Source organism: Salmo salar, chromosome ssa11, assembly GCF_905237065.1.
Source record: "Salmo salar chromosome ssa11, Ssal_v3.1, whole genome shotgun sequence".
NCBI lineage: Eukaryota > Metazoa > Chordata > Actinopteri > Salmoniformes > Salmonidae > Salmo > Salmo salar.
This window is the reverse complement of record NC_059452.1, coordinates 96,625,044-96,649,075: the sequence shown is the minus strand read 5'-3', so window position 1 is coordinate 96,649,075 and position 24,032 is coordinate 96,625,044. Positions and strand designations below refer to the sequence as shown.

Genomic DNA, 24,032 nt, shown 5'->3' with positions numbered 1-24,032 from the left:
GCTAACGTCGGTCCCGGAGCAAACATCAATTATTCCGGAGCTAGCCAGCTGAAGAGTTCCATCAGCCACTCCTGGGCTACAATCACCTATCCGGAACCGTTTTACTGCCGATGCGGAGCCCCACCGGGCCTTCACGACTGGACTACCGACGTTATCTGCCCGAGGGAGTTATCCAACTGGCCCCTCCGTCGCGACGTAACCTGAACGCCCATCTGCAGTCCGCTAATCGTTAGCTGTCTTATCGGCTGCTATCTGAATAGGTCTATCGGACAATTTTCTTGGGCCACTATAACTATAATTATTTTGCCAATTGGATTGGTCCCCTCCACCACACGGAACCCCACTAATCTACTGACGGAAACGCACGAGGTGGCTAAAAACAGACCTTCTACCAGCTTGCTACCCATGGCCCGGCTAGCTGTCTGAATCGCCGTGACCCCAACCAACCTCACTACTCACTGGACCCTTATGATTCACTCGGCTAAGCATGTCTCTCCTTAACGTCAATATGCCTTGTCCATTGCTGTTCTGGTTAGTGTTTATTGGCTTATTTCACTGTAGAGCCTCTAGCTCTGCTCATTATACCTTATCCAACCTTTCAGTTTCACCACCCACACATGCGATGACATCACCTGGTTTCAATGATGTTTCTAGAGACAATATCTCTCTCATCATCACTCAATCACTAGGTTTACCTCCACTGTATTCATATCCTACCATACCTTTGTCTGTACATTATACCTTGAAGCTATTTTATCGCCCCCAGAAACCTGCTCCTTTTACTCTCTGTTCCGGACGTCCTATATGACCAATTCTCATAGCTTTTAGCCGTACCCTTATCCTACTTCTCCTCTGTTCCTCTGGCGACGTAGAGGTGAATCCAGGCCCTGCAGTGCCTAGCTCCACTCCTATTCCCCAGGCGCTCTCTTTTGATGACTTCTGTAACCGTAATAGCCTTGGTTTCATGCATGTTAACATAAGAAGCCTCCTCCCTAAGTTTGTTTTATTCACTGCTTTAGCACACTCTGCCAACCCGGATGTCCTAGCCGTGTCTGAATCCTGGCTTAGGAAGACCACCAAACACTCTGAAATCTCCATCCCTAACTACAACATTTTCAGACAAGATAGAACGGCCAAAGGGGGTGGTGTTGCAATCTACTGCAGAGATAGCCTGCAGAGTTCTGTCCTACTATCCAGGTCTGTACCCAAACAATTTGAACTTCTACGTTTAAAAATCCACCTCTCTAAAAACAAGTCTCTCACCGTTGCCGCCTGCTATAGACCACCCTCTGCCCCCAGCTGTGCTCTGGACACCATATGTGAACTGATTTCCACATCTATCTTCAGAGCTCGTGCTGCTAGGTGACCTAAACTGGGACATGCTTAACACCCCAGCCATCCTACAATCTAAGCTTGATGCCCTCAATCTCACACAAATTATCAATGAACATACCAGGTACCACCCCAAAGCCGTAAACACGGGCAGCCTCATAGATATCATCCCAACCAACTTGCCCTCTAAATACACCTCTGCTGTTTTCAACAAAGATCTCAGCGATCATTGCCTGCATCTGTAATGGGTCAGAGGTCAAACAACCTCCACTCATCACTATCAAACACTCCCTGAAACACTTCAGCGAGCAGGCCTTTCTAATCGACCTGGCCCGGGTATCCTGGAAGGATATTGACCTCATCCCGTCAGTAGAGGATGCCTGGTTATTTATTTTAAATGCCTTCCTCACGATCTTAAATAAGCATGCCCCATTCAAGAAATTTAGAACCAGGAACAGATATAGCCCTTGGTTCTCTCCAGACCTGACTGCCCTTAACCAACACAAAAACATCCTGTGGCATTCTGCATTAGCATCGAACAGCCCCCGTGATATGCAACTTTTCAGGGAAGTTAGAAACCAATATACACATGCAGTTAGAGAAGCCAAGACTAGCTTTTTCAAGCAGAAATTTGCTTCCTGCAACACAAACTCAAAAAAGTTCTGGGACACTGTAAGGTCCATGGAGAATAAGAGCACCTCCTCCCAGCTGCCCACTGCACTGAGGCTAGGAAACCACGCTCAATGTCCCAAACGATATCATAGCCGCCATCGATAAGAGACAATACAGTGTAGCTGTATTCATCAACCTGGCCAAGGCTTTCGACTCTGTCATTCACCACATTCTTATCGGTAGACTCAACATCCTTGGCTTCTCAAATGACTACCTTGCCTGGTTCACCAACTACTTCTCAGACAGAGTTCAGTGTGTCAAATCGGAGGGCCTGATGTCCGCACCTCTGGTAGTCTCTATTGGGGTGCCACAGGGTTCAATTCTCGGGCTGACTCTTTTCTCTGTATACATCAATGATGTTGCTCTTGCTGCTGGTGATTCTCTGATCCACCTCTATGCAGACAACACCATTCTGTATACTTCTAGCCCTTCTTTGTACACTGTGTTGACAAACCTCCTGATGAGCTTCAATGCCATACAACTCTCCTTCCGTGGCCTCCAACTGCTTTTAAATGCAAGTAAAACTAAGTGCATGCTTTTCAACCGTTCAATGCCCGCACCTGCACGCCCGTCCAGCATCACTACTCTGGACGGTTCTGACTTAGAATATGTGGACAACTACAAATACCTAGGTGTCTGGTTAGACTGTAAACTCTCCTTCCAGACTCACATTAAGCATCTCCAATCCAAAATGAAATCTAGAATAGGCTTCCTATTTCGCAACAAAGCATCCTTCACTCATGCTGCCAAACATACCCTTGTAAAACTGACTATCCTGCCTATCCTTGACTTCGGCGATGTCATTTACAAAATAGCCTCCAACACTCTATTCAGCAAATTGGATGTAGTCTATCACAGTGCCATCCGTTTTGTCACCAAAGCCCCATATACTACCCACCACTGTGACCTCAATGCTCTCGTTGGCTGGCCCTCGCTTCATATTCATCGCTAAACCCACTGGCTCCAGGTCATCTATATGTTTTTGCTAGATAAAGCCCCGCCAACTCAGCTCACTGGTCACCATAGCAGCACCCACCCATAGCACACGCTCCAGCAGGTATATTTCACTGGTCACCCCCAAAGCCAATTCCTCCTTTGGCCACCTTTCCTTCCAGTTCTCTGCTGCCAATGACTGGAACGAATTGCAAAAATCACTGAAGCTGGAGACCCATATCTCCCTCACTAACTTTAAGCACCAGCTGTCAGAGCAGCTCCCATATCACTGCACCTTTACATAATCCATCTGTAAATAGCCCATCCAACTACCTCATCTCCATACTGTTATTTTTTTGTTGTTGCTCTTTTGCACCCCAGTATCTCTACTTGCACATTCATCTTCTGCACATCTATCACTCCAGTGTTTAATTCCTAAATTGTAATTATTTTGCCACTATGGCCTATTTATCATCTTACCTCATTTGCAAACACTGTATATAGACTTTTTTTTCTCTATTGTATTTACTGTATGTTTGTTTATTCCATGTGTAACTCTGTGTTGTTGTTTGTGTCGCTTTGCTTTATCTTGGCCGGGTCGCAGTTGTAAATGAGAACTTGTTCTCAACCTGCCTACCTGGTTAAATAAAGGTGAAATAAAATTTAAAAAAGATATTAAATGCCACAATTAATTTTTCCAACAATTGTTTACAGACAGATTATTTCACTTATAATTCAATGTTTCACAATTCCAGTGGGTCAGAAGTTTACATACACTAAGTTGACTGTGCCTTTAAAAAATTCCAGAAAATAATGTCATGGCTTTAGAAGCTTCTGATAGGCTAATTGACCTCATTTGAGTCAGTTGGAGGTGTACCTGTGGATGTATTTCAAGGCCTACCTTCAAACTCAGTGCCTCTTTGCTTGACATCATTGGAAAATCAAAAGGAATCAGCCAATACCTCAGAAAAGAATTGTAGACCTCCACAAGTTAGTTCATCCTTGGGAGCAATTTACAAATACCTGAAGGTACCACGTTCATCTGTACAAACAATAGTACGCAAGTATAAACACCGTGGGACCACGCAGCCGTCATACCGCTCAGGAAGGAGACGCGTTCTGTCTCCTAGAGATGAACGTACTTTGGCGTGAAAAGGTGCAAATCAATCCCAGAACAACAGCAAAGGACATTGTGAAGATGCTGGAGGAAACGGGTACAAAGTATCTATATCCACAGTAAAACGAGTCCTATAACCTGAAAGGCCGCTCAGCAAGGAAGAAGCCACTGCTCCAAAACCGCCATAAAAAAGCCAGACTACGGTTTGCAACTGCACATGGGGACAAAGATCGTACTTTGGTCTGATGAAACAAAAATATAACTGTTTGGCCATAATGACCATTTGTTATGTTTGGAGGAAAAGGGCGGAGGCTTGCAAGCCGAAGAACACCATCCCAACCGGGAAGCACGGGGGTGGCAGCATCATGTTGTGGGGGTGCTTTGCTGCAGGAGGGACTGCAGCACTTCACAAAATAGATGGCATCACGAGGAGGGAAATGATGTGGATATATTGAAGCAACATCTCAAGACATCAGTCAGGAAGTTAAAGCTTGGTTCTTGGGTCTTCCAAATGGACAATGACCCCAAGCATACTTCCAAAGTTGTGGCAAAATGGCTTAAGGACAACAAAGTCAAGGTATTGGAGTGGCCATCACAAAGCACTGACCTCAATCCCATAGAAAATTTGTGGGCAGAACTGAAAAAGCGTGTGCGAGCAAGGAGGCCTACAAACCTGACATCTGTCATAAGAAACTAGCTCCCTGGTATACACAAAATACACGAGCTCTGAAGCAAGCTTCCAGAAAATTGGAACGGAAATGGCGCCACACCAAACTGGAAGTCTTCCGACTAGCTTGGAAAGACAGTACCGTGCAGTATCGAAGAGCCCTCACTGCTGCTCGATCATCCTATTTTTCCAACTTAACTGAGGAAAATAAGAACAATACGAAATTTCTTTTTGATACTGTCGCAAAGCTAACTAAAAAGCAGCCTTCGCAAATAAAGGATGGCTTTCACTTCAGCAGTAATAAATTTATGAACTTCTTTGAGGAAAAGATCATGATCATTAGAAAGCAAATTACAGACTCCTCTTTAAATCTGGGTATTCCTCCAAAGCTCCATTGTCCTGAGTCTACACAACTCTGCCAGGACATAGGATCAAGGGAGATACTAAAGTGTTTTAGTACTATATCTCTTGACACAATGATGAAAATAATCATGGCCTCCAAACCCTCAAGCTGCATACTGGACCCTATTCCAACTAAACTACTGAAAGAGCTGCTTCCTGTGCTTGGCCCTCCTATGTTGAACATAATAAACGTCTCTCTATCCACCGGATGTGTACCAAGCTCAATAAAAGTGGCAGTAATAAAGCCTCTCTTGAAAAAGCCGAATCTTGATCCAGAAATTATAAAAAACTATCGGCCTATGTTGAATCTTCCATTCCTCTCAATTTTTTTTGAAAAAGCTGTTGCACAGCAACTCACTGCCTTCCTGAAGACAAACAATGTATACGAAACGCTTCAGTCTGGTTTTAGACCCCATCATAGCACTGAGACTGCACTTGTGAAGGTGGTAAATTACCTTTTAATGACGTCAGACCGAGGCTCTGCATCTGTCCTCGTGCTCCTAGATCTTAGTGCCGCTTTTGATACCATCGATCACCACATTCTTTTGGAGAGATTGGAAACCCAAATTGGTCTACATGGCCAAGTTCTGGCCTGGTTTAGATCTTATCTGTCGGAAAGATATCAGTTTGTCTCTGTGAATGGTTTGTCCTCTGACAAATCAATTGTAAATTTCGGTGTTCCTCAAGGTTCCGTTTTAGGACTACTATTGTTTTCACTATATATTTTACCTCTTGGGGATGTCATTCGAAAACATAATGTTACATTTCACTGCTATGCGGACGACACACAGCTGTACATTTCAATGAAACATGGTGAAGCCCCAAAATTGCCCTCGCTAGAAGCCTGTGTTTCAGACATAAAGAAGTGGATGGCTGCAAACTTTCTACTTTTAAACTCGGACAAAACAGAGATGCTTGTTCGAGGTCCCAAGAAACAAAGAGATCTTCTGTTGAATCTGACAATTAATCTGGATGGTTGTACAGTCGTCTCAAATAAAACTGTGAAGGACCTCGGCGTTACTCTGGACCCTGATCTCTCGTTTGAAGAACATATCAAGACTGTTTCAAGGACAGCTTTTTTCCATCTACGTAACATTGCAAAAATCAGAAACTTTCTGTCCAAAAATGACGCAGAAAAATGTAATCCATGCTTTTGTTAATCCAATGATCTACTTTCCAGCTACCCGGATAAAGCACTAAACAAACTTCAGTTAGTGCTAAATACGGCTGCTAGAATCCTGACTAGAACCAAAAAATTATATATTACTCCAGTGCTAGCCTCCCTACACTGGCTTCCTGTTAAGGCAAGGGCTGATTTCAAGGTTTTACTGCTAACCTACAAAGCATTACATGGGCTTGCTCCTACCTATCTTTCCGATTTGGTCCTGCCGTACATACCTACACGTACGCTACGGTCACAAGACGCAGGCCTCCTAATTGTCCCTAGAATTTCTAAGCAAACGGCTGGAGGTAGGGCTTTCTCCTATAGAGCTCCATTTTTATGGAATGGTCTGCCTTCCAATGTGAGAGACGCAGACTCAGTCTCAACCTTTAAGTCTTTACTGAAGACTTATCTCTTCAGTAGGTCCTATGATTAAGTATAGTCTGGCCCAGGAGTGTGAAGGTGAACGGAAAGGCTGGAGCAACGAACCGCCCTTGCTGTCTCTGCCTTGCCGGTTCCCCTCTTTCCACTGGGATTCTCTGCCTCTAACCCTTTTACAGGGGCTGAGTCACTGGCTTACTGGTGTTCTTCCATGCCGTCCATGGGAGGGGTGCGTCACTTGAGTGGGTTGAGTCACTGACGTGGTCTTCCTGTCTGGGTTGGCGCCCCCCCTTGGGTTGTGCCATGGCGGAGATCGTTGTGGGCTATACTCGGCCTTGTCTTATGACGGTAAGTCCTCTCTTTCTCTCTTTCTCTCTTTCTGTCTTTCTCTCGGAGGACCTGAGCCCTAGGACCATGCCTCAGGACTACCTGGTATGATGACTCCTTGCTGTCCCCAGTCCACCTGGCCGTGCTGCTGCTCCAGTTTCAACTGTTCTGCCTGCGGCTATGGAACCCTGACCTGTTCACCGGATGTGCTTGTTGCACCCTCGACAACTACTATGATTATTATTATTTGACCATGCTGGTCATTTATGAACATTTTAACATCTTGACCATGTTCTGTTATAATATCCACCCTGCACAGCCAGAAGAGGACTGGCCACCCCTCATAGCCTGGTTCCTCTCTAGGTTTCTTCCTAGGTTTTTGGCCTTTCTAGGGAGTTTTTCCTACCGAGTTTTTCCTAGCCACCGTGCTTCTTTCACATGCTTTGCTTGCTGTTTGGGGTTTTAGGCTGGGTTTCTGTACAGCACTTTGAGATATCAGCTGATGTACGAAGGGCTATATAAATAAATTTGATTTGATTTGATTTGATTTGACTCAGTTACACAAGCTCTGTCAGGAGAAATGGGCCAAAATTCACCCAACTTATTGTGGAAAGCGTCTGGAAGGCTACCAAAAATGTTTAACCCAAGTTAAACAATGTAAAGGCAATGCTACCAAATACTTTTTGAGTGAATGTAAACTTCTGACCCACTGGGAATGTGATGAAAGAAATGAAAGCTATTATTCTGACATTTAATATTTTTTAAATAAAGTGGTGATCCTAACTGACCTAAGACAGGGAATTCTTACTAGGATTAAATGTCAGGAATTGTGGAACACTAAGTCTAAATGTATTTGGCTAAGATGTATGTACATTTATGACTTCAACTGTTGCTTCAGGGGGAAACTAGTTCCGCCATTGGGGTGCCAGGACAAAGAAGAGCTTGGACTGGGCTGACCGGGAGCTGCCCACCCAAAAGGGTGGGAGGGCCAAGAGACCAGAGGTGTCAGAATGAATCACTCAGGTTTGGTTGTAGGGTTTAAGCAGAGCCAATAAGTAGGGAGGGGCAGTTCCTCTTCCTCTTAGTGAATGTGACATGGGAGAACTTGGGAAGGTTGAACACCAGACGGGTTGTAGCGTTTTTGATAAGTTGCAGGGGTTTAATGGCACAAGCCGGGAGCCAACAGAAAGTTGTATAATTCTTCCACAGCGACAGGAAAGTGTCATCATAATCAAATCAATTCAATAATTTATAATACTATGATTAAATACCTATAGATAGCATTACTAAAACTGAAAACTTAAAAAGGGGCTCCCAAGTGGGGCAGCGGTCTAAGGCACTGTATCTCTGTGCTAGAGGTATTTCAAGGACAGCTTTTTTCAATCTTCGTAACATTGCAAAAATCTGAAACTTTCTGTCCAAAAATGGTGCAGAAAAATGTATCCATGCTTGTGTCACTTCTAGGTTAGACTACTGCAATGCTCTACTTTCTGGCTACCCGGAAAAAGCACAAAATAAACTTCAGTTAGTGCTAAACATGGCTGCTAGAATCTTGACTAGAACCGAAACATTTGATCATATTACTCCAGTGCTAGCCTCTCTACACTGGCTTCCTGTTAAGGCTAGGGCTGATTTCAAGGTTTTACTGCTAACCTACAAAGCATTACATGGGCTTTCTCCTACCTATCTTTCCGATTTGCTCCTGCCGTACATACCTATACATACGCTACGGTCACATGACACTGTCCCTAGAATTTCTAAGCAATCTGCTGGAGGTAGGGCTTTCTCCTATAGAGCTCCATTTTTATGGAACGGTCAGCCTATCCATGTGAGAGACGCAGACTCGGTCTCGACCTTTAAGTCTTTATTGAAGACTCATCTCTTCAGTAGGTTCTATGATTGAGTGTAGTCTGGCCCAGGAGTGTGAAGGTGAACGGAAAGGCACTGGAGCGACAAACCGCCCTTGCTGTCTCTGCCTGGCTGGTTCCCCTCTCTCCACCCGGTTTCTCTGCCTCTAACCCTAAGGGCTGAGTCACTGACTTACTGGTGCTCTTCCATTCCGTCCTTAGGAGGGGTGCCCCACTTGAGTGGGTTGAGTCACTGACGTGATCTTCCTGTCTGGGTTGGCGCCCCCTTCGGGTTCGTGCCGTTGGGGAGATCTTCGTGGGCTGTACTCGGCCTCGTCTCAGGGTAGTAGGTTGGTGGTTGAAGATATCCCTCTAGTGGTGTAGGGGCTGTGCTTTGGCAAAGTGGGTGGGGTTATATCCTGCCTGTTTGGCCCAGTCCGGGGGTATCGTCGGACAGGGCCACAGTGTCTCCCGACCTCTCCTGTCTCAGCCTCCAGTATGCATGCTGCAATAGTTTATGTGTCGGGGGGCTAGAGTCAGTCTGTTATATCTGGAGTATTTCTCCTGTCACATCCGGTGTCCTGTGTGAATTTAAATATGCTCACTCTAATTCTCGCTCTCTCTCTTTTTCTCTTTTTCTCTCTTTTTCTCTCTCTTTCTCTCTCGGAGGACCTGAGCCCTAGGACCATGGCTCAGGACTACCTGGCCTGATAACTATTTTTTGTCCCCAGTCCACCTGGTCATGCTGCTGATCCAGTTTCAACTATTCTGCCTGTAGCTATGGAACCCTGACCTGTTCACTGGACGAGCTACCTTGTGCCGGACCTGCTGTTTTGGACTCTCTCTCTCTACCGCACCTGCTGTCGCTAACTCTGAATGATCGGCTATGAAAAGCCAACTGACCTGTTGTCCTCTACAACCACTGTGATTATTATTATCTCACCCTGCTGTCATCAATGAACGTTTGAACATCTTGGCCATGTTCTGTTATAATCTCCACCCGGCACAGCCAGAAGAGGACTGGCCACCCCTCATAGCCTGGTTCCTCTCTAGGTTTCTTCCTAGGTTCTGGCCTTTCTAGGGAGTTTTTCCTAGCCACCGTGCTTCTACATCTGCATTGCTTGCTGGTTGGGGGTTTAGGCTGGGTTTCTGTACAGCACTTTGTGACATCGGCTGATGTAAAAAGGGTTTCATGAATAGATTTGATCGATTGATAGAGGTGTCACTACAGACCCTGGTTCGATTCCAGGCTGTATCACAACCTGCCATGATTGGGAGTCCCATAGGGCGGCGCACAATTGGCCCAGCGTCATCCGGGTAAGGATCTGGCCGGGGTAGGACGTCACTGTAAATAATAATTTGTTCTTAACTGACTTACCTAGTTAAATAAAGGTTAAATAAAATATATTTTAAAAAAACACCAAACAATGTGGAATGCCTTATCATTATAATGTTTTTATTTACAGACCCAAATTCACAGTATATTATATAACAATTGCAAATGATGACTTTGACCCTTCAGAAAATAATTTTCAAAAACAGACACATTAACTTCGAGCACATAACAAACTCACATGCTTCAAAGGAAAGGCATATATCCAGAATAATAAAAAGAAAGCTTCACATAACCAGAATAATATAAAGAAATAAAGTGCCACATGTCTAGAATAATAAAAAGAAAGCTTCACATAACCAGAATAATATAAAGAAAGAGTCTCATATCCAGAATAATATAAAGAAAGAGTTTCATATCCAGAATAATATAAAGAAAGAGTTTCATATCCAGAATAATATAAAGAAAGAGTTTCATATCCAGAATAATATAAAGAAAGCGTCTCATATCCAGAATAATATAAAGAAATAAAGCGTCACATATCCAGAATAGTATAAAGAAAGCATCTCATATCCAGAATAATATAAATCCTACAATAGCTCCTATACAGTACCATAAGGTCCTCAATGTGCTCCGTTGAATAGTGCCAGGAAAGAAACAGCAACATCAGAGCAGCAGTGCTGTTTTAAAGCAGTAGGCTGTAGGCCTGGCCATTTACACTAAAATACTAAACTACTGTATAAAACAAGTATACAATCTGTAGAATCAGTTCTAGAAAGCATACACAGAGGATTTGGCTGTTGTGGTTCTTCTTTTATCCTTTATTTTGAGGAAAAGATTTGTTTGTCGTATTCAGCAGATTTTTCACAAATTGCTTTACAGTACAAAGTTTGATATATATCTGTGTTGATCTGCCAATAGTAAACACATTTTGTTTAAATCAAATTCAATTCTGGCAGTTTTTCAAAGCACAATCAAATATTCCATGAGGCATTTATTGTTAAAACACAGGGAAACACAACTGCAGTTTAGAGGTGATATCATGTTCTTATTTGTCCCATTTTGACATTCTTCGAACAGTAAAAAGATAAAATAATTTATACATCTCTGAGAGTACATCTGAAATATCACATTTGACAAATTTGAGAACTAGAAACACAAGCAGAGAGATCCAAAGTTAATTTATACACTTGCATGTAATAAACAGTGATGTTAACACTGGAGAGTGACGAAATAGAGGGAATGGGACATCAATAAAACAAAGTCATTCAAATCAATTGTCATTTTTTAAAATCCACAACAAATCTATAATCAGAAGATCACACTATTTAGTATAAAAACACCAATCTAACTTATTGCAGAAAATCCTGGGGCAGTGTTAGTGGTCTTTTTGAATTGCTTCTTACTCTGAAGTAGGCAGAATACTGTAGTTTACACTGTCTGCTGCAAGTAAGATAACTGCTCTAACAGGTAAGAGAGGGTTTGTATTGACAACAATAAAAAGGAGGAAGATATATGGTATCTACCCTCAGTCCTCATTGGAAGAACCTAAAGAAGTGCTTTGATGCTCCTCCCACATACAGTATAATATTATATTATGTAGAAATTTATGTGACTATTATATTACTATGACTTGTTATTTCTGACTGGACTTTTAATGTAATAATTAAATATTAATGTACTGATTTGTTGAGGGAGCATTGTTGAGGGAGCATTGTTGAGGGAGAATTGTTGAGGGAGCATTGTTGAATAAAAACATTTAAGTGTAAGGGAAACTGTAGGTACCGATTACTGCGAGCGCTTTAGAGCAGCGGGAAGATGTTTACGGGGGTGGGTTATAAGGAGATTTTGGTCGATGAGGGGTGTGGCTGAGGATAATTTATATTGAGGGGAGGGGTATTTCTCTGCTCTGCAAACAGGAGTAATAAAGGCCTAGTTCACACATTTTGTGGGGATTATAAAAAAATCAGCACACTCAGTATCCCTACTTCCCTCAGCTATATTTTACAGATTGAATCTTACTCATAGATCCATTGGTACTAATTGTGCCTCTGCCAAGTACTGTAGTATGACAAGAACCAAGAAGGTCAGAGAAGAACGAGCAGAGAGACAGTGTGACAAGGCTTAAATGTTCCTGACACACACAGCATATACAATACATACATGAGAGCGTGACATAGTGTGACGTTAATGTGATTTGCTTGTGATGGATATGAGAGGAGACGTAAACTGATTTCAAGTAAAGAAATGAGATGTGGCGTGTAGGAGGGCGGGCTCGTGGTTCCTCAGGCCGGTCGGTGGGCGTCCCTCTGTGTCCCCATGCAGCCGGCTGGTAACCCACCGGTGTCACTCAGAGGGACGTCTCACTCAAACCCTCCTGCTCTAGAGCTCAGCTGGGGTCAGAAGGGAAGACGAGAGATTGCCTGACCTCATTCAATAACAAATAGTAGGGAATAAGAGAAAACTGACCCTTATTACAGATGCCCATGCCGATACAGCTACAGAATCTCTGGCATTGAGTACTAGCAGGCCTACATGAAATAGCTACATCTCCCACCAGATGGCAGGCCTATATTAAATAGCTACATCTCCCACCAGATGGCAGGCCTTTATTAAATAGCTACAACTCCCACCAGATGTCAGGCCTATATTAAATAGCTACATCTTCCATTAGATGGCAGGCCTATATTAAATAGCTACATCTCCCACCAGATGGCAGGCCTATATTAAATAGCTACATCTCCCACCAGATGGCAGGCCTATATTAAATAGCTACATCTTTCATCAGATGGCAGGCCTATATTAAATAGCTACATCTCCCACCAGATGGCAGGCCTTTATTAAATAGCTACAACTCCCACCAGATGTCAGGCCTATATTAAATAGCTACATCTTCCATCAGATGGCAGGCCTATATTAAATAGCTACATCTCCCACCAGATGGCAGGCCTATATTAAATAGCTACATCTCCCACCAGATGGCAGGCCTATATTAAATAGCTACATCTTCCATCAGATGGCAGGCCTATATTAAATAGCTACATCTCCCACCAGATGGCAGGCCTATATTAAATAGCTACATCTCCCACTAGATGTCAGTCCTATATTAAATAGCTACATCTCCCATCAGATGTCAGGCCTATATTAAATAGCTACATCTCCCACTAGATGTCAGGCCTATATTAAATAGCTACATCTCCCATCAGATGGCAGGCCTTTATTAAATAGCTACAACTCCCACCAGATGTCAGGCCTATATTAAATAGCTACATCTTCCATCAGATGGCAGGCCTATATTAAATAGCTACATCTCCCACCAGATGGCAGGCCTATATTAAATAGCTACATCTCCCACCAGATGGCAGGCCTATATTAAATAGCTACATCTCCCATCAGATGGCAGGCCTATATTAAATAGATACATCTCCCACCACCTGAGTGTTTCCAGTATAGCGAGTAAAGGAGAGGTGAGGAGACACTCACCAGACTGGTTTACTTGGTGATGGCGGAGGGTGATCCAGAGCGGTGAAAGTGGACTATCTGCCACTTGCCGTCACGGCGGTGCCAGATGCGTGTCTCCTCAGACTGGGCAGTGCGGGGCATGCCGTTGGTGTCGATGTACTGGGTGATGCGGATGTAGGCGATGCAGGCAGCTTCCTCCCCGATCAGGTGGATGTGGGGGTTCAGGATGGTGGTGTGGACAGGCTTACTGTTCTTAGACCACACTGGGGGACGAGTAACATACACACAAGACAACAGTCAGTCAATGAATAAGTCATTCTATGACTGCAGGAGATTTCACACTGGTTTATGACTAGGTATGCCATAGTCTGTCTCACTGATGATGATGCTGTGCCTTTATCAATGCTTTACAGAATTAATATTTGAGAGGGTTAATTAGTTTCACTCTCATTATGTTTCTCTCCATTTCTCTCTTCTTTAATTTCTCTCTTCCTCTCTTTCTCTCTTCCTTGCTCTGTCATTTTCCCAATCAGTCCAATCAGGCCCATTGGAGCTGTTTCCTCTGGCTGGGAGAACAGTAGCTGACAGGAGAGGATTATCCATTACTCATCACAATGAGCCAAAAGCATTCAGTCTGCAGCCACTGTAGCAGCTAATGAACACTACATTCACTTACAGATAATGGCCCCAAGGTTCTGTTCTCCACAACTTGCTGTAATCCTAACCACATCTCATGAAATAGAAATTACATTTTGTTACCTATTATGGAAACAGTAAGCTAGAGCTTATGAGCACATATAAAGGACTATTAAAGGATATTCCAAAATATATATTATAAACTGGGTGGTTCAAGCCCTGAATGCTGATTGGCTGACAGCTGTGGTATATCAGACCATATATCACGGGTATGACAAAACATTTATTTTTACTGTTTTACTTACATTGGTAACCAGTTTGTAATAGCAATATGGCACCTCTGGGGTTTGTGGTATGTGGCCAATATACCACGGCTAAGGGCTGTATCCAGGAAGAACAGCCCTTAGCCGTGGTATATTGTCCATATACCACACCCCCTCGTGCCTTATTGCTTAATTATACTATAGTGTGTATAATATGTATACTCTCCCTTCACTGGGAAAGTAAATGAGTTGTTAGTGCTGTATAGCAAGAGTTTGTACAGCCCTCCTGTCTGTGTACAGCTCTGGAATTTGATGATATATCCCAAACAATTAAACACAGGTTTCCTGTAGCTTGAAACTGTCTGTGTATAATGTAAAATTAGAATTCTGAAATTGATATAGTAGGAGGGAGGCAAGGAGAGAGCAATGCAACTTACAGTTCTCAAAGTAGAAGCGATGGAAGTCCAGGCCTTCCACCAGATTACCCAGAGCTTCTGGCTCAAACGCTGTCACACTGGGGTCACACATCTTACTATAGGGGGAAGAGATGAGAGACGAGAGAGAGAGAGAGAGAGAGAGAGAGAGAGAGAGAGAGAGAGAGAGAGAGAGAGAGAGAGAGAGAGAGAGAGAGAGAGAGAGAGAGAGAGAGAGAGAGAGAGAGAGAGAGAGAGAGAGTCGGGAAATGTGACGGACAGGCTGGGGTGTTGTTACTCCCCTCAGGATGCTAAGTTCGAAGATAAACTGCTGCTGAATAGGACTATATCTGGCACGGTGTAGTGGGCTTGTGGGAGATTCACACTACTCAAACACTTCAGATAGGCTATTGGGATATAGACATTTACTGTTTACTCAGAGCTGCATCAGCTAGAGTTGAATGAAATACAATGGCCTTGTTATTCATATGGTTCACACAGAGGGATCTATTTTAACAAACCTAACTTATGGTAAATCTAAGCGCTGGAGGTAGTGCTATAGATCCAGGGGTGTGTCCGAAATATTTTAGCTATTTTCACAGCCGTTATTATGAGTGCAATAGCTGGCGGTGCAGTGAAAGGGCTGGGTTTTGATGAATGAACAAGTTGTACGTGTGGCGAGGGCTTGGCCACTCACTGGCCATTCAAGGCATTCCATGGATGTGCTTGTCTCCAGTTCTGTAGGTTATTGACGATCTTTGCCTTGTCATCAACTCCAATTCGGCTGGGGGCACGGAATGTTCTAGTCCTAGTCCATTGTGGATTGATTCTACAGTTTATTAAACAGCATAGAATACAATAACGAGTAATAGTAACACAAAAAAAATATCCAGTGTTGCTCAATATGTTTGGAGTGTTGATTGTCAACATTGTTGTAATTGGCATCAATGAGTATAAGCCTTTTACGCGTCGCACTTCACCTCAAATAAAAAATACTAGGCTCCCATAAATGTGTGAGGTAGGTTCTCAATAAGCCAGATATTTCCTCAGCCTCCCCTTGATATGGCCTTATAGGACTGAACATTTTGAATAGCCTACACTATTTAAAAAAAACACAAATCCAGATGCTTCAACTAATTATTATTAAGTAACTGGTTCCACAGCCTTTTTTTGTTTACTCAACTTTTGTTACCTGAACTTAAGATTTTTAGTTGAGCCAAACTTAGCTCCAACATGAGAAAACATAGGCAAAAATACGGTCAATTAAAAATGACGAGTTTGCTCAATTTGTCTCATATGTTAATTCAACTACAAATTATTATTTTTGGCATCTTACCCCCAAAAAAGGCTGTGGAACTAGTTACACACACAGAGTGCTTTTAACATTGTGTTTTCAATGTACATATTTGACACATGTTGACTATATAGTGCATGATTGTTTATATAGTCATTATTATTCAACATGTCTTCAATTGGGATTTGAACTCACAAACTCTTGGCTCACAGCATTCCGATCATCCTGCTATGCCACCATGTCTACACCACCATGTCTACACCAATTATCAGTTAATCTGACTATACTCTCATCATTGATTTGATGTAACTATTTAAGCAATTTTAGGTTTTTCTGTATAGGTGTCTAATGTTGGTGGAGGCATATTACTGTTTTAATGTTAATCTATCATTAATCACCATGATAAATAAAGCAGTTTTTGTTGAGTGTACAAAGTACAAAGTGTAGCAATACAGGTGTAATTAGTTATAGACACAGATATGGTGGCGTAGCAGGAAGATTGGAATGCTATGAACCAAGCGGTTGTGAGTTCAAATCCCAGGTTAGGACATGTTGAATACCATTTTCTGTATAGCCCTCACCCTCCGATCCAACAGGTCCCAGACGTGCTCAATGGGATTGAGATCCGGGCTCTTCGCTGGCCATGGCAGAACACTGACATTCCTGTCTTGCAGGATATCATGAGCAGTATGGCTGGTCATTTCAGGATGAGCCTGAAGGAAGGGTACCACATGAGGGAGGAGGATGTCTTCCCTGTAACGCACAGCATTGAGATTGCCTGTAATGACAACAATCTCAGTCCGATGATTCTGTGACACACCGCCCCAGACCATGACGGATCCTTCACCTCCAAATCGACCCCGCTACAGAGTACAGGCCTCGGTGTAACGCTCTTTCCTTCTACGATAAACGCAAATCCGATCATCACCCCTGGTGAGACAAAACAGTGACTCGTCAGTAAAGAGCACATTTTGCCAGTCCTGTCTGGTCCAGCGACGGTGGGTTTATGCCCAAAGGCAACGTTGTTGCTGGTGATGTCTGGTGAGGACCTGCCTTACAACAGGCCTACAAGCCCTCAGTCCAGCTTCTCTCAGCCTATTGCGGACAGTCTGAGCACTGATGGAGGGATTGTGCGTTCCTGGTGTAACTCGGGCAGTTGTTGTTGCCATCCTGTACCTGTCCCGCAGGTGTGATGTTCGGATGTACTGATCCAGGTGTTGTTACATGTGGTCTGCCACTGCGAGGATGATCAGCTGTCCGTCCTGTCTCCCTGTAGTGCTGTCTTAGGCGTCTCACAGTACGGACATTGCAATTTATTGCCCTGGCCACATCTGCAGTCCTCAACCTCCTTGCAGCATGCCTAAGGCACGTTCACGCAGATGAGCAGGGACCCTGGGCATCTATCTTTTAGTGTTTTTCAGAGTCAATAGAAAGGCCTCTTTAGTGTCCTAAGTTTTCATAACCTACCGTCTAAGCTGTTATTGTCTTAACGACCGTTCCACAGGTGCATGTTCATTCATTGTTTATGGTTTATTGAACAAGCATGAGAAACAGCGTTTAAACCCTATACAATGAAGATCGATGAAGTTATTTGGATTTTTACAAATTATCTTTGAAAGACAGGGTCCTGAAAAAGGACGTTTCTTTTTTTGCAGCCTTTTTAGGGGGCGTAAAATGCAAAAATAATAATTTCTAGTTGAATGAACATATGAGAAATATTTAGCAAACACATCATTTTAAGTTGACAAAAATGTTGTCCTACGTTTGCTCATGTTGGAGCCAAGTTTGGGCATTTTTTTTTATCTTAATCATTTAACACTTGACTGAAAAGTTTAGTAAAAAAAAAAGCCTAATTGGAAGCAGTTACTTAATAATAATAGTTTTACAGTGTGTTTTTGCAGCACCGCGTCTTTGGTAACCTGACAAGAGGCGCTCTTTGGAAAAGGGGATGGATATAAGCCGAATGGAGTATGCACTGCAGGTAGGCCTACTGTATGTAAATAATGCAAAAGCATGTTGAGAAAAAAGCCTCACGAGTACACCATTTAGAAACATTTTCTGGATATAGGCTACTGTACTTGGCTAATGCATGGCCAGGATAAGAGAAATAGCAGACGTATTGCTGTTGAACCAGTTTTCGTACTACCCTGTAGTAGGGTAACGGTCGTCTACTAAGGACTTGTTTTTTAATCAAACAAAATCGAAAACAAGCAAGCATTGTCGCAGGAAAATTACTTACATTTTTCAAACAGGTTAAAATTGCAAAGGACGGCTTGCTTAACGCCAGACGAACATATAGCCCGGAATATCTTAACATATGTGCATCGTCTTGGAGCAAATTAATGCTATGCACAGCTATTCATGATCAAGGGATTAACTTGTTCAGCGTCCGAATGGCCTTGATTGGTCATACAGACAGTTTTCTCCCTCTTTGATTAGAAGAATTTAGTCCCCGACACATGCACTGGGAGTAATATATCTGTAAAATCAGTAAGGACATAGACCTACGGAGGTTTCCCCTCACAACCACCTCAAAGCAATCTTAGAATAATGTCTAAAGCCAAACACTGAGCTTTCAATTACACTGTTACAGTTAAGACAAACCCTGAGTTATCAATTACACTGTTACAGTTAAGACAAACCCTGAGTTATCAATTACACTGTTACAGTTAAGACAAACCCTGAGTTACCAATTACACTGTTACAGTTAAGACAAACCCTGAGTTATCAATTACACTGTTACAGTTAAGACAAACCCTGAGTTATCAATTACACTGTTACAGTTAAGACAAACCCTGAGTTATCAATTACACTGTTACAGTTAAGACAAACCCTGAGTTATCAATTACACTGTTACAGTTAAGACAAACCCTGAGTCACCAATTACACTGTTACAGTTAAGACAAACCCTGAGTTACCAATTACACTGTTACAGTTAAGACAAACCCTGAGTTATCAATTACACTGTTACAGTTAAGACAAACCCTGAGTTATCAATTACACTGTTACAGTTAAGACAAACCCTGAGTTATCAATTACACTGTTACAGTTAAGACAAACCCTGAGTTATCAATTACCAATGTTACAGTTAAGACAAACCCTGAGTTACCAATTACACTGTTACAGTTAAGACAAACCCTGAGTTATCAATTACCAATGTTACAGTTAAGACAAACCCTGAGTTATCAATTACACTGTTACAGTTAAGACAAACCCTGAGTTATCAATTACCAATGTTACAGTTAAGACAAACCCTGAGTTATCAATTACACTGTTACAGTTAAGACAAACCCTGAGTTACCAATTACACTGTTACAGTTAAGACAAACCCTGAGTTATCAATTACCAATGTTACAGTTAAGACAAACCCTGAGTTATCAATTACACTGTTACAGTTAAGACAAACCCTGAGTTATCAATTACACTGTTACAGTTAAGACAAACCCTGAGTTACCAATTACACTGTTACAGTTAAGACAAACCCTGAGTTATCAATTACCAATGTTACAGTTAAGACAAACCCTGAGTTACCAATTACACTGTTACAGTTAAGACAAACCCTGAGTTATCAATTACCAATGTTACAGTTAAGACAAACCCTGAGTTATCAATTACACTGTTACAGTTAAGACAAACCCTGAGTTACCAATTACACTGTTACAGTTAAGACAAACCCTGAGTTACCAATTACACTGTTACAGTTAAGACAAACCCTGAGTTATCAATTACCAATGTTACAGTTAAGACAAACCCTGAGTTACCAATTACACTGTTACAGTTAAGACAAACCCTGAGTTATCAATTACCAATGTTACAGTTAAGACAAACCCTGAGTTAAGCCAATCATAGTGCTGTATCAGTAGGAGACATGTTCGTTACCAACGTATGTTTCTAACCCTCTTTATCACTTCTCTACAGCAAGACAGTGAGTGAACAGTGAGTGAACAGTGAGTGAGCAGTGAGTGAACAGTGAGTGAACAGTGAGTGAACAGAGAGTGAGCAGTGAGTGAGCAGTGAGTGAGAAGTGAGTGAGCAGTGAGTGAACAGTGAGTGAACAGTGAGTGAACAGTGAGTGGGCAGTGAGTGAACAGTGAGTGAACAGTGAGTGAACGGGTGCAGTATCTGGTCTGTTTACTTACGTGTAGCTCTCAAAGTCTCCATTGCTGATGGCTTCTATGAGCTGCTCTGTTACCTTGATGATCTCCTGTTTCCTCACTGTGAAACATAGACACACAGCACTGACACACAGCACTGACACACAGCACTGACACACAGCTCTGACACACAGCTCTGACACACCGGTCTGACACACAGCACTGACACACAGCACTGACACACCATTCTGACACACAGCACTGACACACAGCTCTGACACACAGCTCTGACACACCGCTCTGACACACCGTTCTGACACACCGCTCTGACACACCGCTCTGACACACCGCTCTGACACACCTTTCTGACACACCGTTCTGACACACAGCACTGACACACCGCTCTGACACACCGTTCTGACACACAGCACTGACACACAGCACTGACACACCGTTCTGACACACAGCACTGACACACCGTTCTGACACACCGTTCTGACACACAGCACTGACACACCGCTCTGACACACCGCTCTGACACACCGCTCTGACACACCTTTCTGACACACCGTTCTGACACACAGCACTGACACACCGCTCTGACACACCGTTCTGACACACAGCACTGACACACAGCACTGACACACCGTTCTGACACACAGCACTGACACACCGTTCTGACACACCGTTCTGACACACCGTTCTGATACACAGCTCTGACACACCGTTCTGACACACCGCTCTGACACACCGTTCTGACACACCGCTCTGACACACAGCTCTGGCACACAGCTCTGCCACACCGTTATGGCACACAGCTCTGACACACCATTCTGACACACCGTTCTGACACACCGCTCTGACACACAGCTCTGCACCATGATGAATAGGACTGTAGGACTACAGTATTCCTGGCACTGGAATATATAAATGATTTGTTCCTGCTGTATAGCAACAGTTTTTATTTAGCGTTATAGACCTTTTGTACAGACCTGGGATGTGTGCGTGTGTGTGTGTTGTCTGTTTGTGTGTGTGTGTGTCTGCCTGCTGCCTCTCAGTGCTTTGTTGAGTGTGAGGGGGCTGTTCTCTGCCCACACTGAGAGATGCACTGTGCCAGCAGAGGGAGAGTTTCACTCCCACCAGCTCTGGGTTGCAGCTCAGAGTTGGGAAAGCAAGGTCGTGCCTTGCATATGGTGAAGAGGGGATGCTCACAGAGGGTTACATCCTCACAGTTTGTCCTCCTAACTCCCTCTTTCTCTTCAATAAATACAGAACTGGGAGAATTCAAGCTACCTAGAAATCAGTAGAATGCAGATGATATTTGACATACACTAGCTATTAGAGGCTATGCCAGTGATTGACAGTCAAAGCTAGCAAATTATCAAGTACACATGTTTATATCGCTTGTCATGTGCTTTAGGAAGTCTTTCATCTTTCATATCTCTCTCTCTCTCTCTCTCTCTCCTTTCTCTCTCTCTAACCTTCCTTCACCCCCCCCCAACACCTTCAACGACTGCAGAGATCATTGTTCTATCTCTCGTCTCACCCACTCTCCACCTACACAGTTTCTCTGCATCGCCCTAATTGTAGCTCTTCCACATGCATCTACCTCCTCTCTGGAGAAATCCCAATGACATTTTCTCAAACCACTCTTGTAGGAGGAGGTAACGTGTTGAAATGTATCCATTTGTTTCCAAAACATCAATGAGCTGCTGTAGTCAAAGAGGAGCATTACCTCACAACAGACCCGTCTCTTAGGAAGAGCTGTAAGGTTTACTGACAGAGAGAAGACAGGCTTTCTATCTATTTATTCCCATTCCATAGAACACGGATGCTCAAACTGGCATAAGCAACAGCAATGCAACTCCACCACCAGCCATTATTGAACTGACTTACTCATATTCATTCATGAGAGTACTGCCTCAGTCAAGCTATTAAATAGAGTTCCATACAGTAGCTATTTGCATTGCTTTATTAACGGAAATGCTTTCACAGTAGCCAATCGTCATGGTAGACCCTTCTCGAAAAACATAAGGCAGAGATTGTCAATCTGTTCTCCCCCTCTGTTAGGTTGTCAGTCATGTAAATGGACGGTAACTGAAGTAAGAGTGAACCTATCCACAGCAGTGTTGTGCTGGTTTTGGGGTTATTTTTAGCATTATCGAGTATCACTTCCTGAGCCAGAGAAAGCCATATCTCAACAGCTCAATATGTGAGTGTGTGCAACATATATGACCACCGTAGGATATCTGTTTAGTTTAGCAGAGATCTATTCCCCCTGACAGCTGTCACCCTGTCCTATTAACATGTCCAGACTGCTAGTGGTGAGGCGATGAGAGGTGAGACGAGGGGAGAACCTTACCTCTGGTGTCTTCGTCCTCAATAGTGGTGTTGGTGCTTTCAGAGGATTCCTAGAAACGACACACAGACGGGTTCAGAGATTCACACTCAATCATAGAAAGTGGTATTCTCTCCACACCAGGAAGTGGAAGAGCCGGGTCAACACAACACACACACACCTCCAACAGACAGCTGCCTCCCTGTCTGCACCTTTAAGAGAGAGAGAACAGGCTGTTTGGTTATTTCTGAGGTCTAGCTGGTTAGGAGTAGGGTGAGATATGGGAGGGAGGGAAACACCTAGAGAAGGAGAGATGGGTTACCCCCCCGATGAACCCCCAAGAGCATATCAAAAAGCATCGGGATTAGGCAACGTTAGAGATGGGATGGTCACACACAAAAACAAAAAGAAAGTCCAGCTCCATTTTGAATGACAGCTTTATTCGCTTGCTCATTGGTTCGTTTGGATTTTCTAAAGCTATTATCACTTTCCCTGTTAGGTGGAAAGCCGAGAGGCGTGGCCGAGAGGCATGGCCAAGCGGGTGGGGAATATCACACTCACCATCAGCTGGACGCTGGAACTGGACTTCCTTTTCTGGAAGAGAAATGAGAAGAGGTTAGACAGGAACACACAGGATGAGATGGAGACGCCAGGGAGCGACAGAGGGAGGAGCGGGACACCTCCATCCTGCGGAGGGAGGAGAGGGACACCTCCATGCTGCGGAGGGAGGAGAGGGACACCTCCATGCTGCGGAGGGAGGAGAGGGACACCTCCATGCTGCGGAGGGAGGAGAGGGACATCTCCATGCTGCGGAGGGAGGAGAGGGACACCTCCATGCTGCGGAGGGAGGAGAGGGACACCTCCATGCTGCGGAGGGAGGAGAGGGACACATCCATGCTGCGGAGGGAGGAGAGGGACACCTCCATGCTGCAGAGGGAGGAGAGGGACACCTCCATGCTGCGGAGGGAGGAGAGGGACACCTCCATGCTGCGGAGGGAGGAGAGGGACACCTCCATGCTACAGAGGGAGGAGAGGGACACCTCCATGCTGCAGAGGGAGGACATGTATGTGGGTTTGAGGCTCAGGATGTGTGTGTGTGTGTTTGGGGTTCGTGTTGCCAACGTTGCCGTTGTCATCTCCCCAGGACACCTCTGTGAGCAGTCTGGTCGGCGGGCGGTGTGGCGGTGTGGCTGTTGTGGCGGTGTGGCTGTTGTGGCGGTGTGGCTGTTGTGGCGGTGTGGCTGTTGTGGCGGTGTGGTGGTGTGGCTGTTGTTGCTGTTGTGGCGGTGTGGCTGTTGTGGCGGTGTGGCGGTTGTGGAGGTGTGGCTGTTGTGGCGGTTGTGGCGGTGTGGCTGTTGT

The 24,032-nt window shown here is 43.9% G+C and overlaps 1 protein-coding gene across 4 annotated transcripts in view; it reads right to left on the bottom strand.

Moving 5' to 3' along the window:
- Nucleotides 1-10,275: 10,275 nt before the first annotated feature.
- Nucleotides 10,276-24,032, bottom strand: part of camk2a (calcium/calmodulin-dependent protein kinase II alpha) — a 150,020-nt gene continuing 136,263 nt past the window's right edge. The window contains exons 14-19 of one of the 4 annotated variants that reach the window (XM_014129573.2): nucleotides 23,235-23,267; nucleotides 22,698-22,746; nucleotides 20,381-20,456; nucleotides 14,972-15,066; nucleotides 13,657-13,898; nucleotides 10,276-12,601 (exon numbers count right to left, since the gene is read on the bottom strand). In XM_014129573.2, the coding sequence (XP_013985048.1) occupies nucleotides 13,666-13,898; nucleotides 14,972-15,066; nucleotides 20,381-20,456; nucleotides 22,698-22,746; nucleotides 23,235-23,267 (486 nt within the window). In that variant the 3' untranslated portion in view covers nucleotides 10,276-12,601; nucleotides 13,657-13,665. The remainder of the gene's footprint in view (nucleotides 12,602-13,656; nucleotides 13,899-14,971; nucleotides 15,067-20,380; nucleotides 20,457-22,697; nucleotides 22,747-23,234; nucleotides 23,268-24,032) is intronic. The other 3 variants (XM_014129574.2, XM_014129572.2, XM_014129575.2) reach the window with 3 other exon arrangements.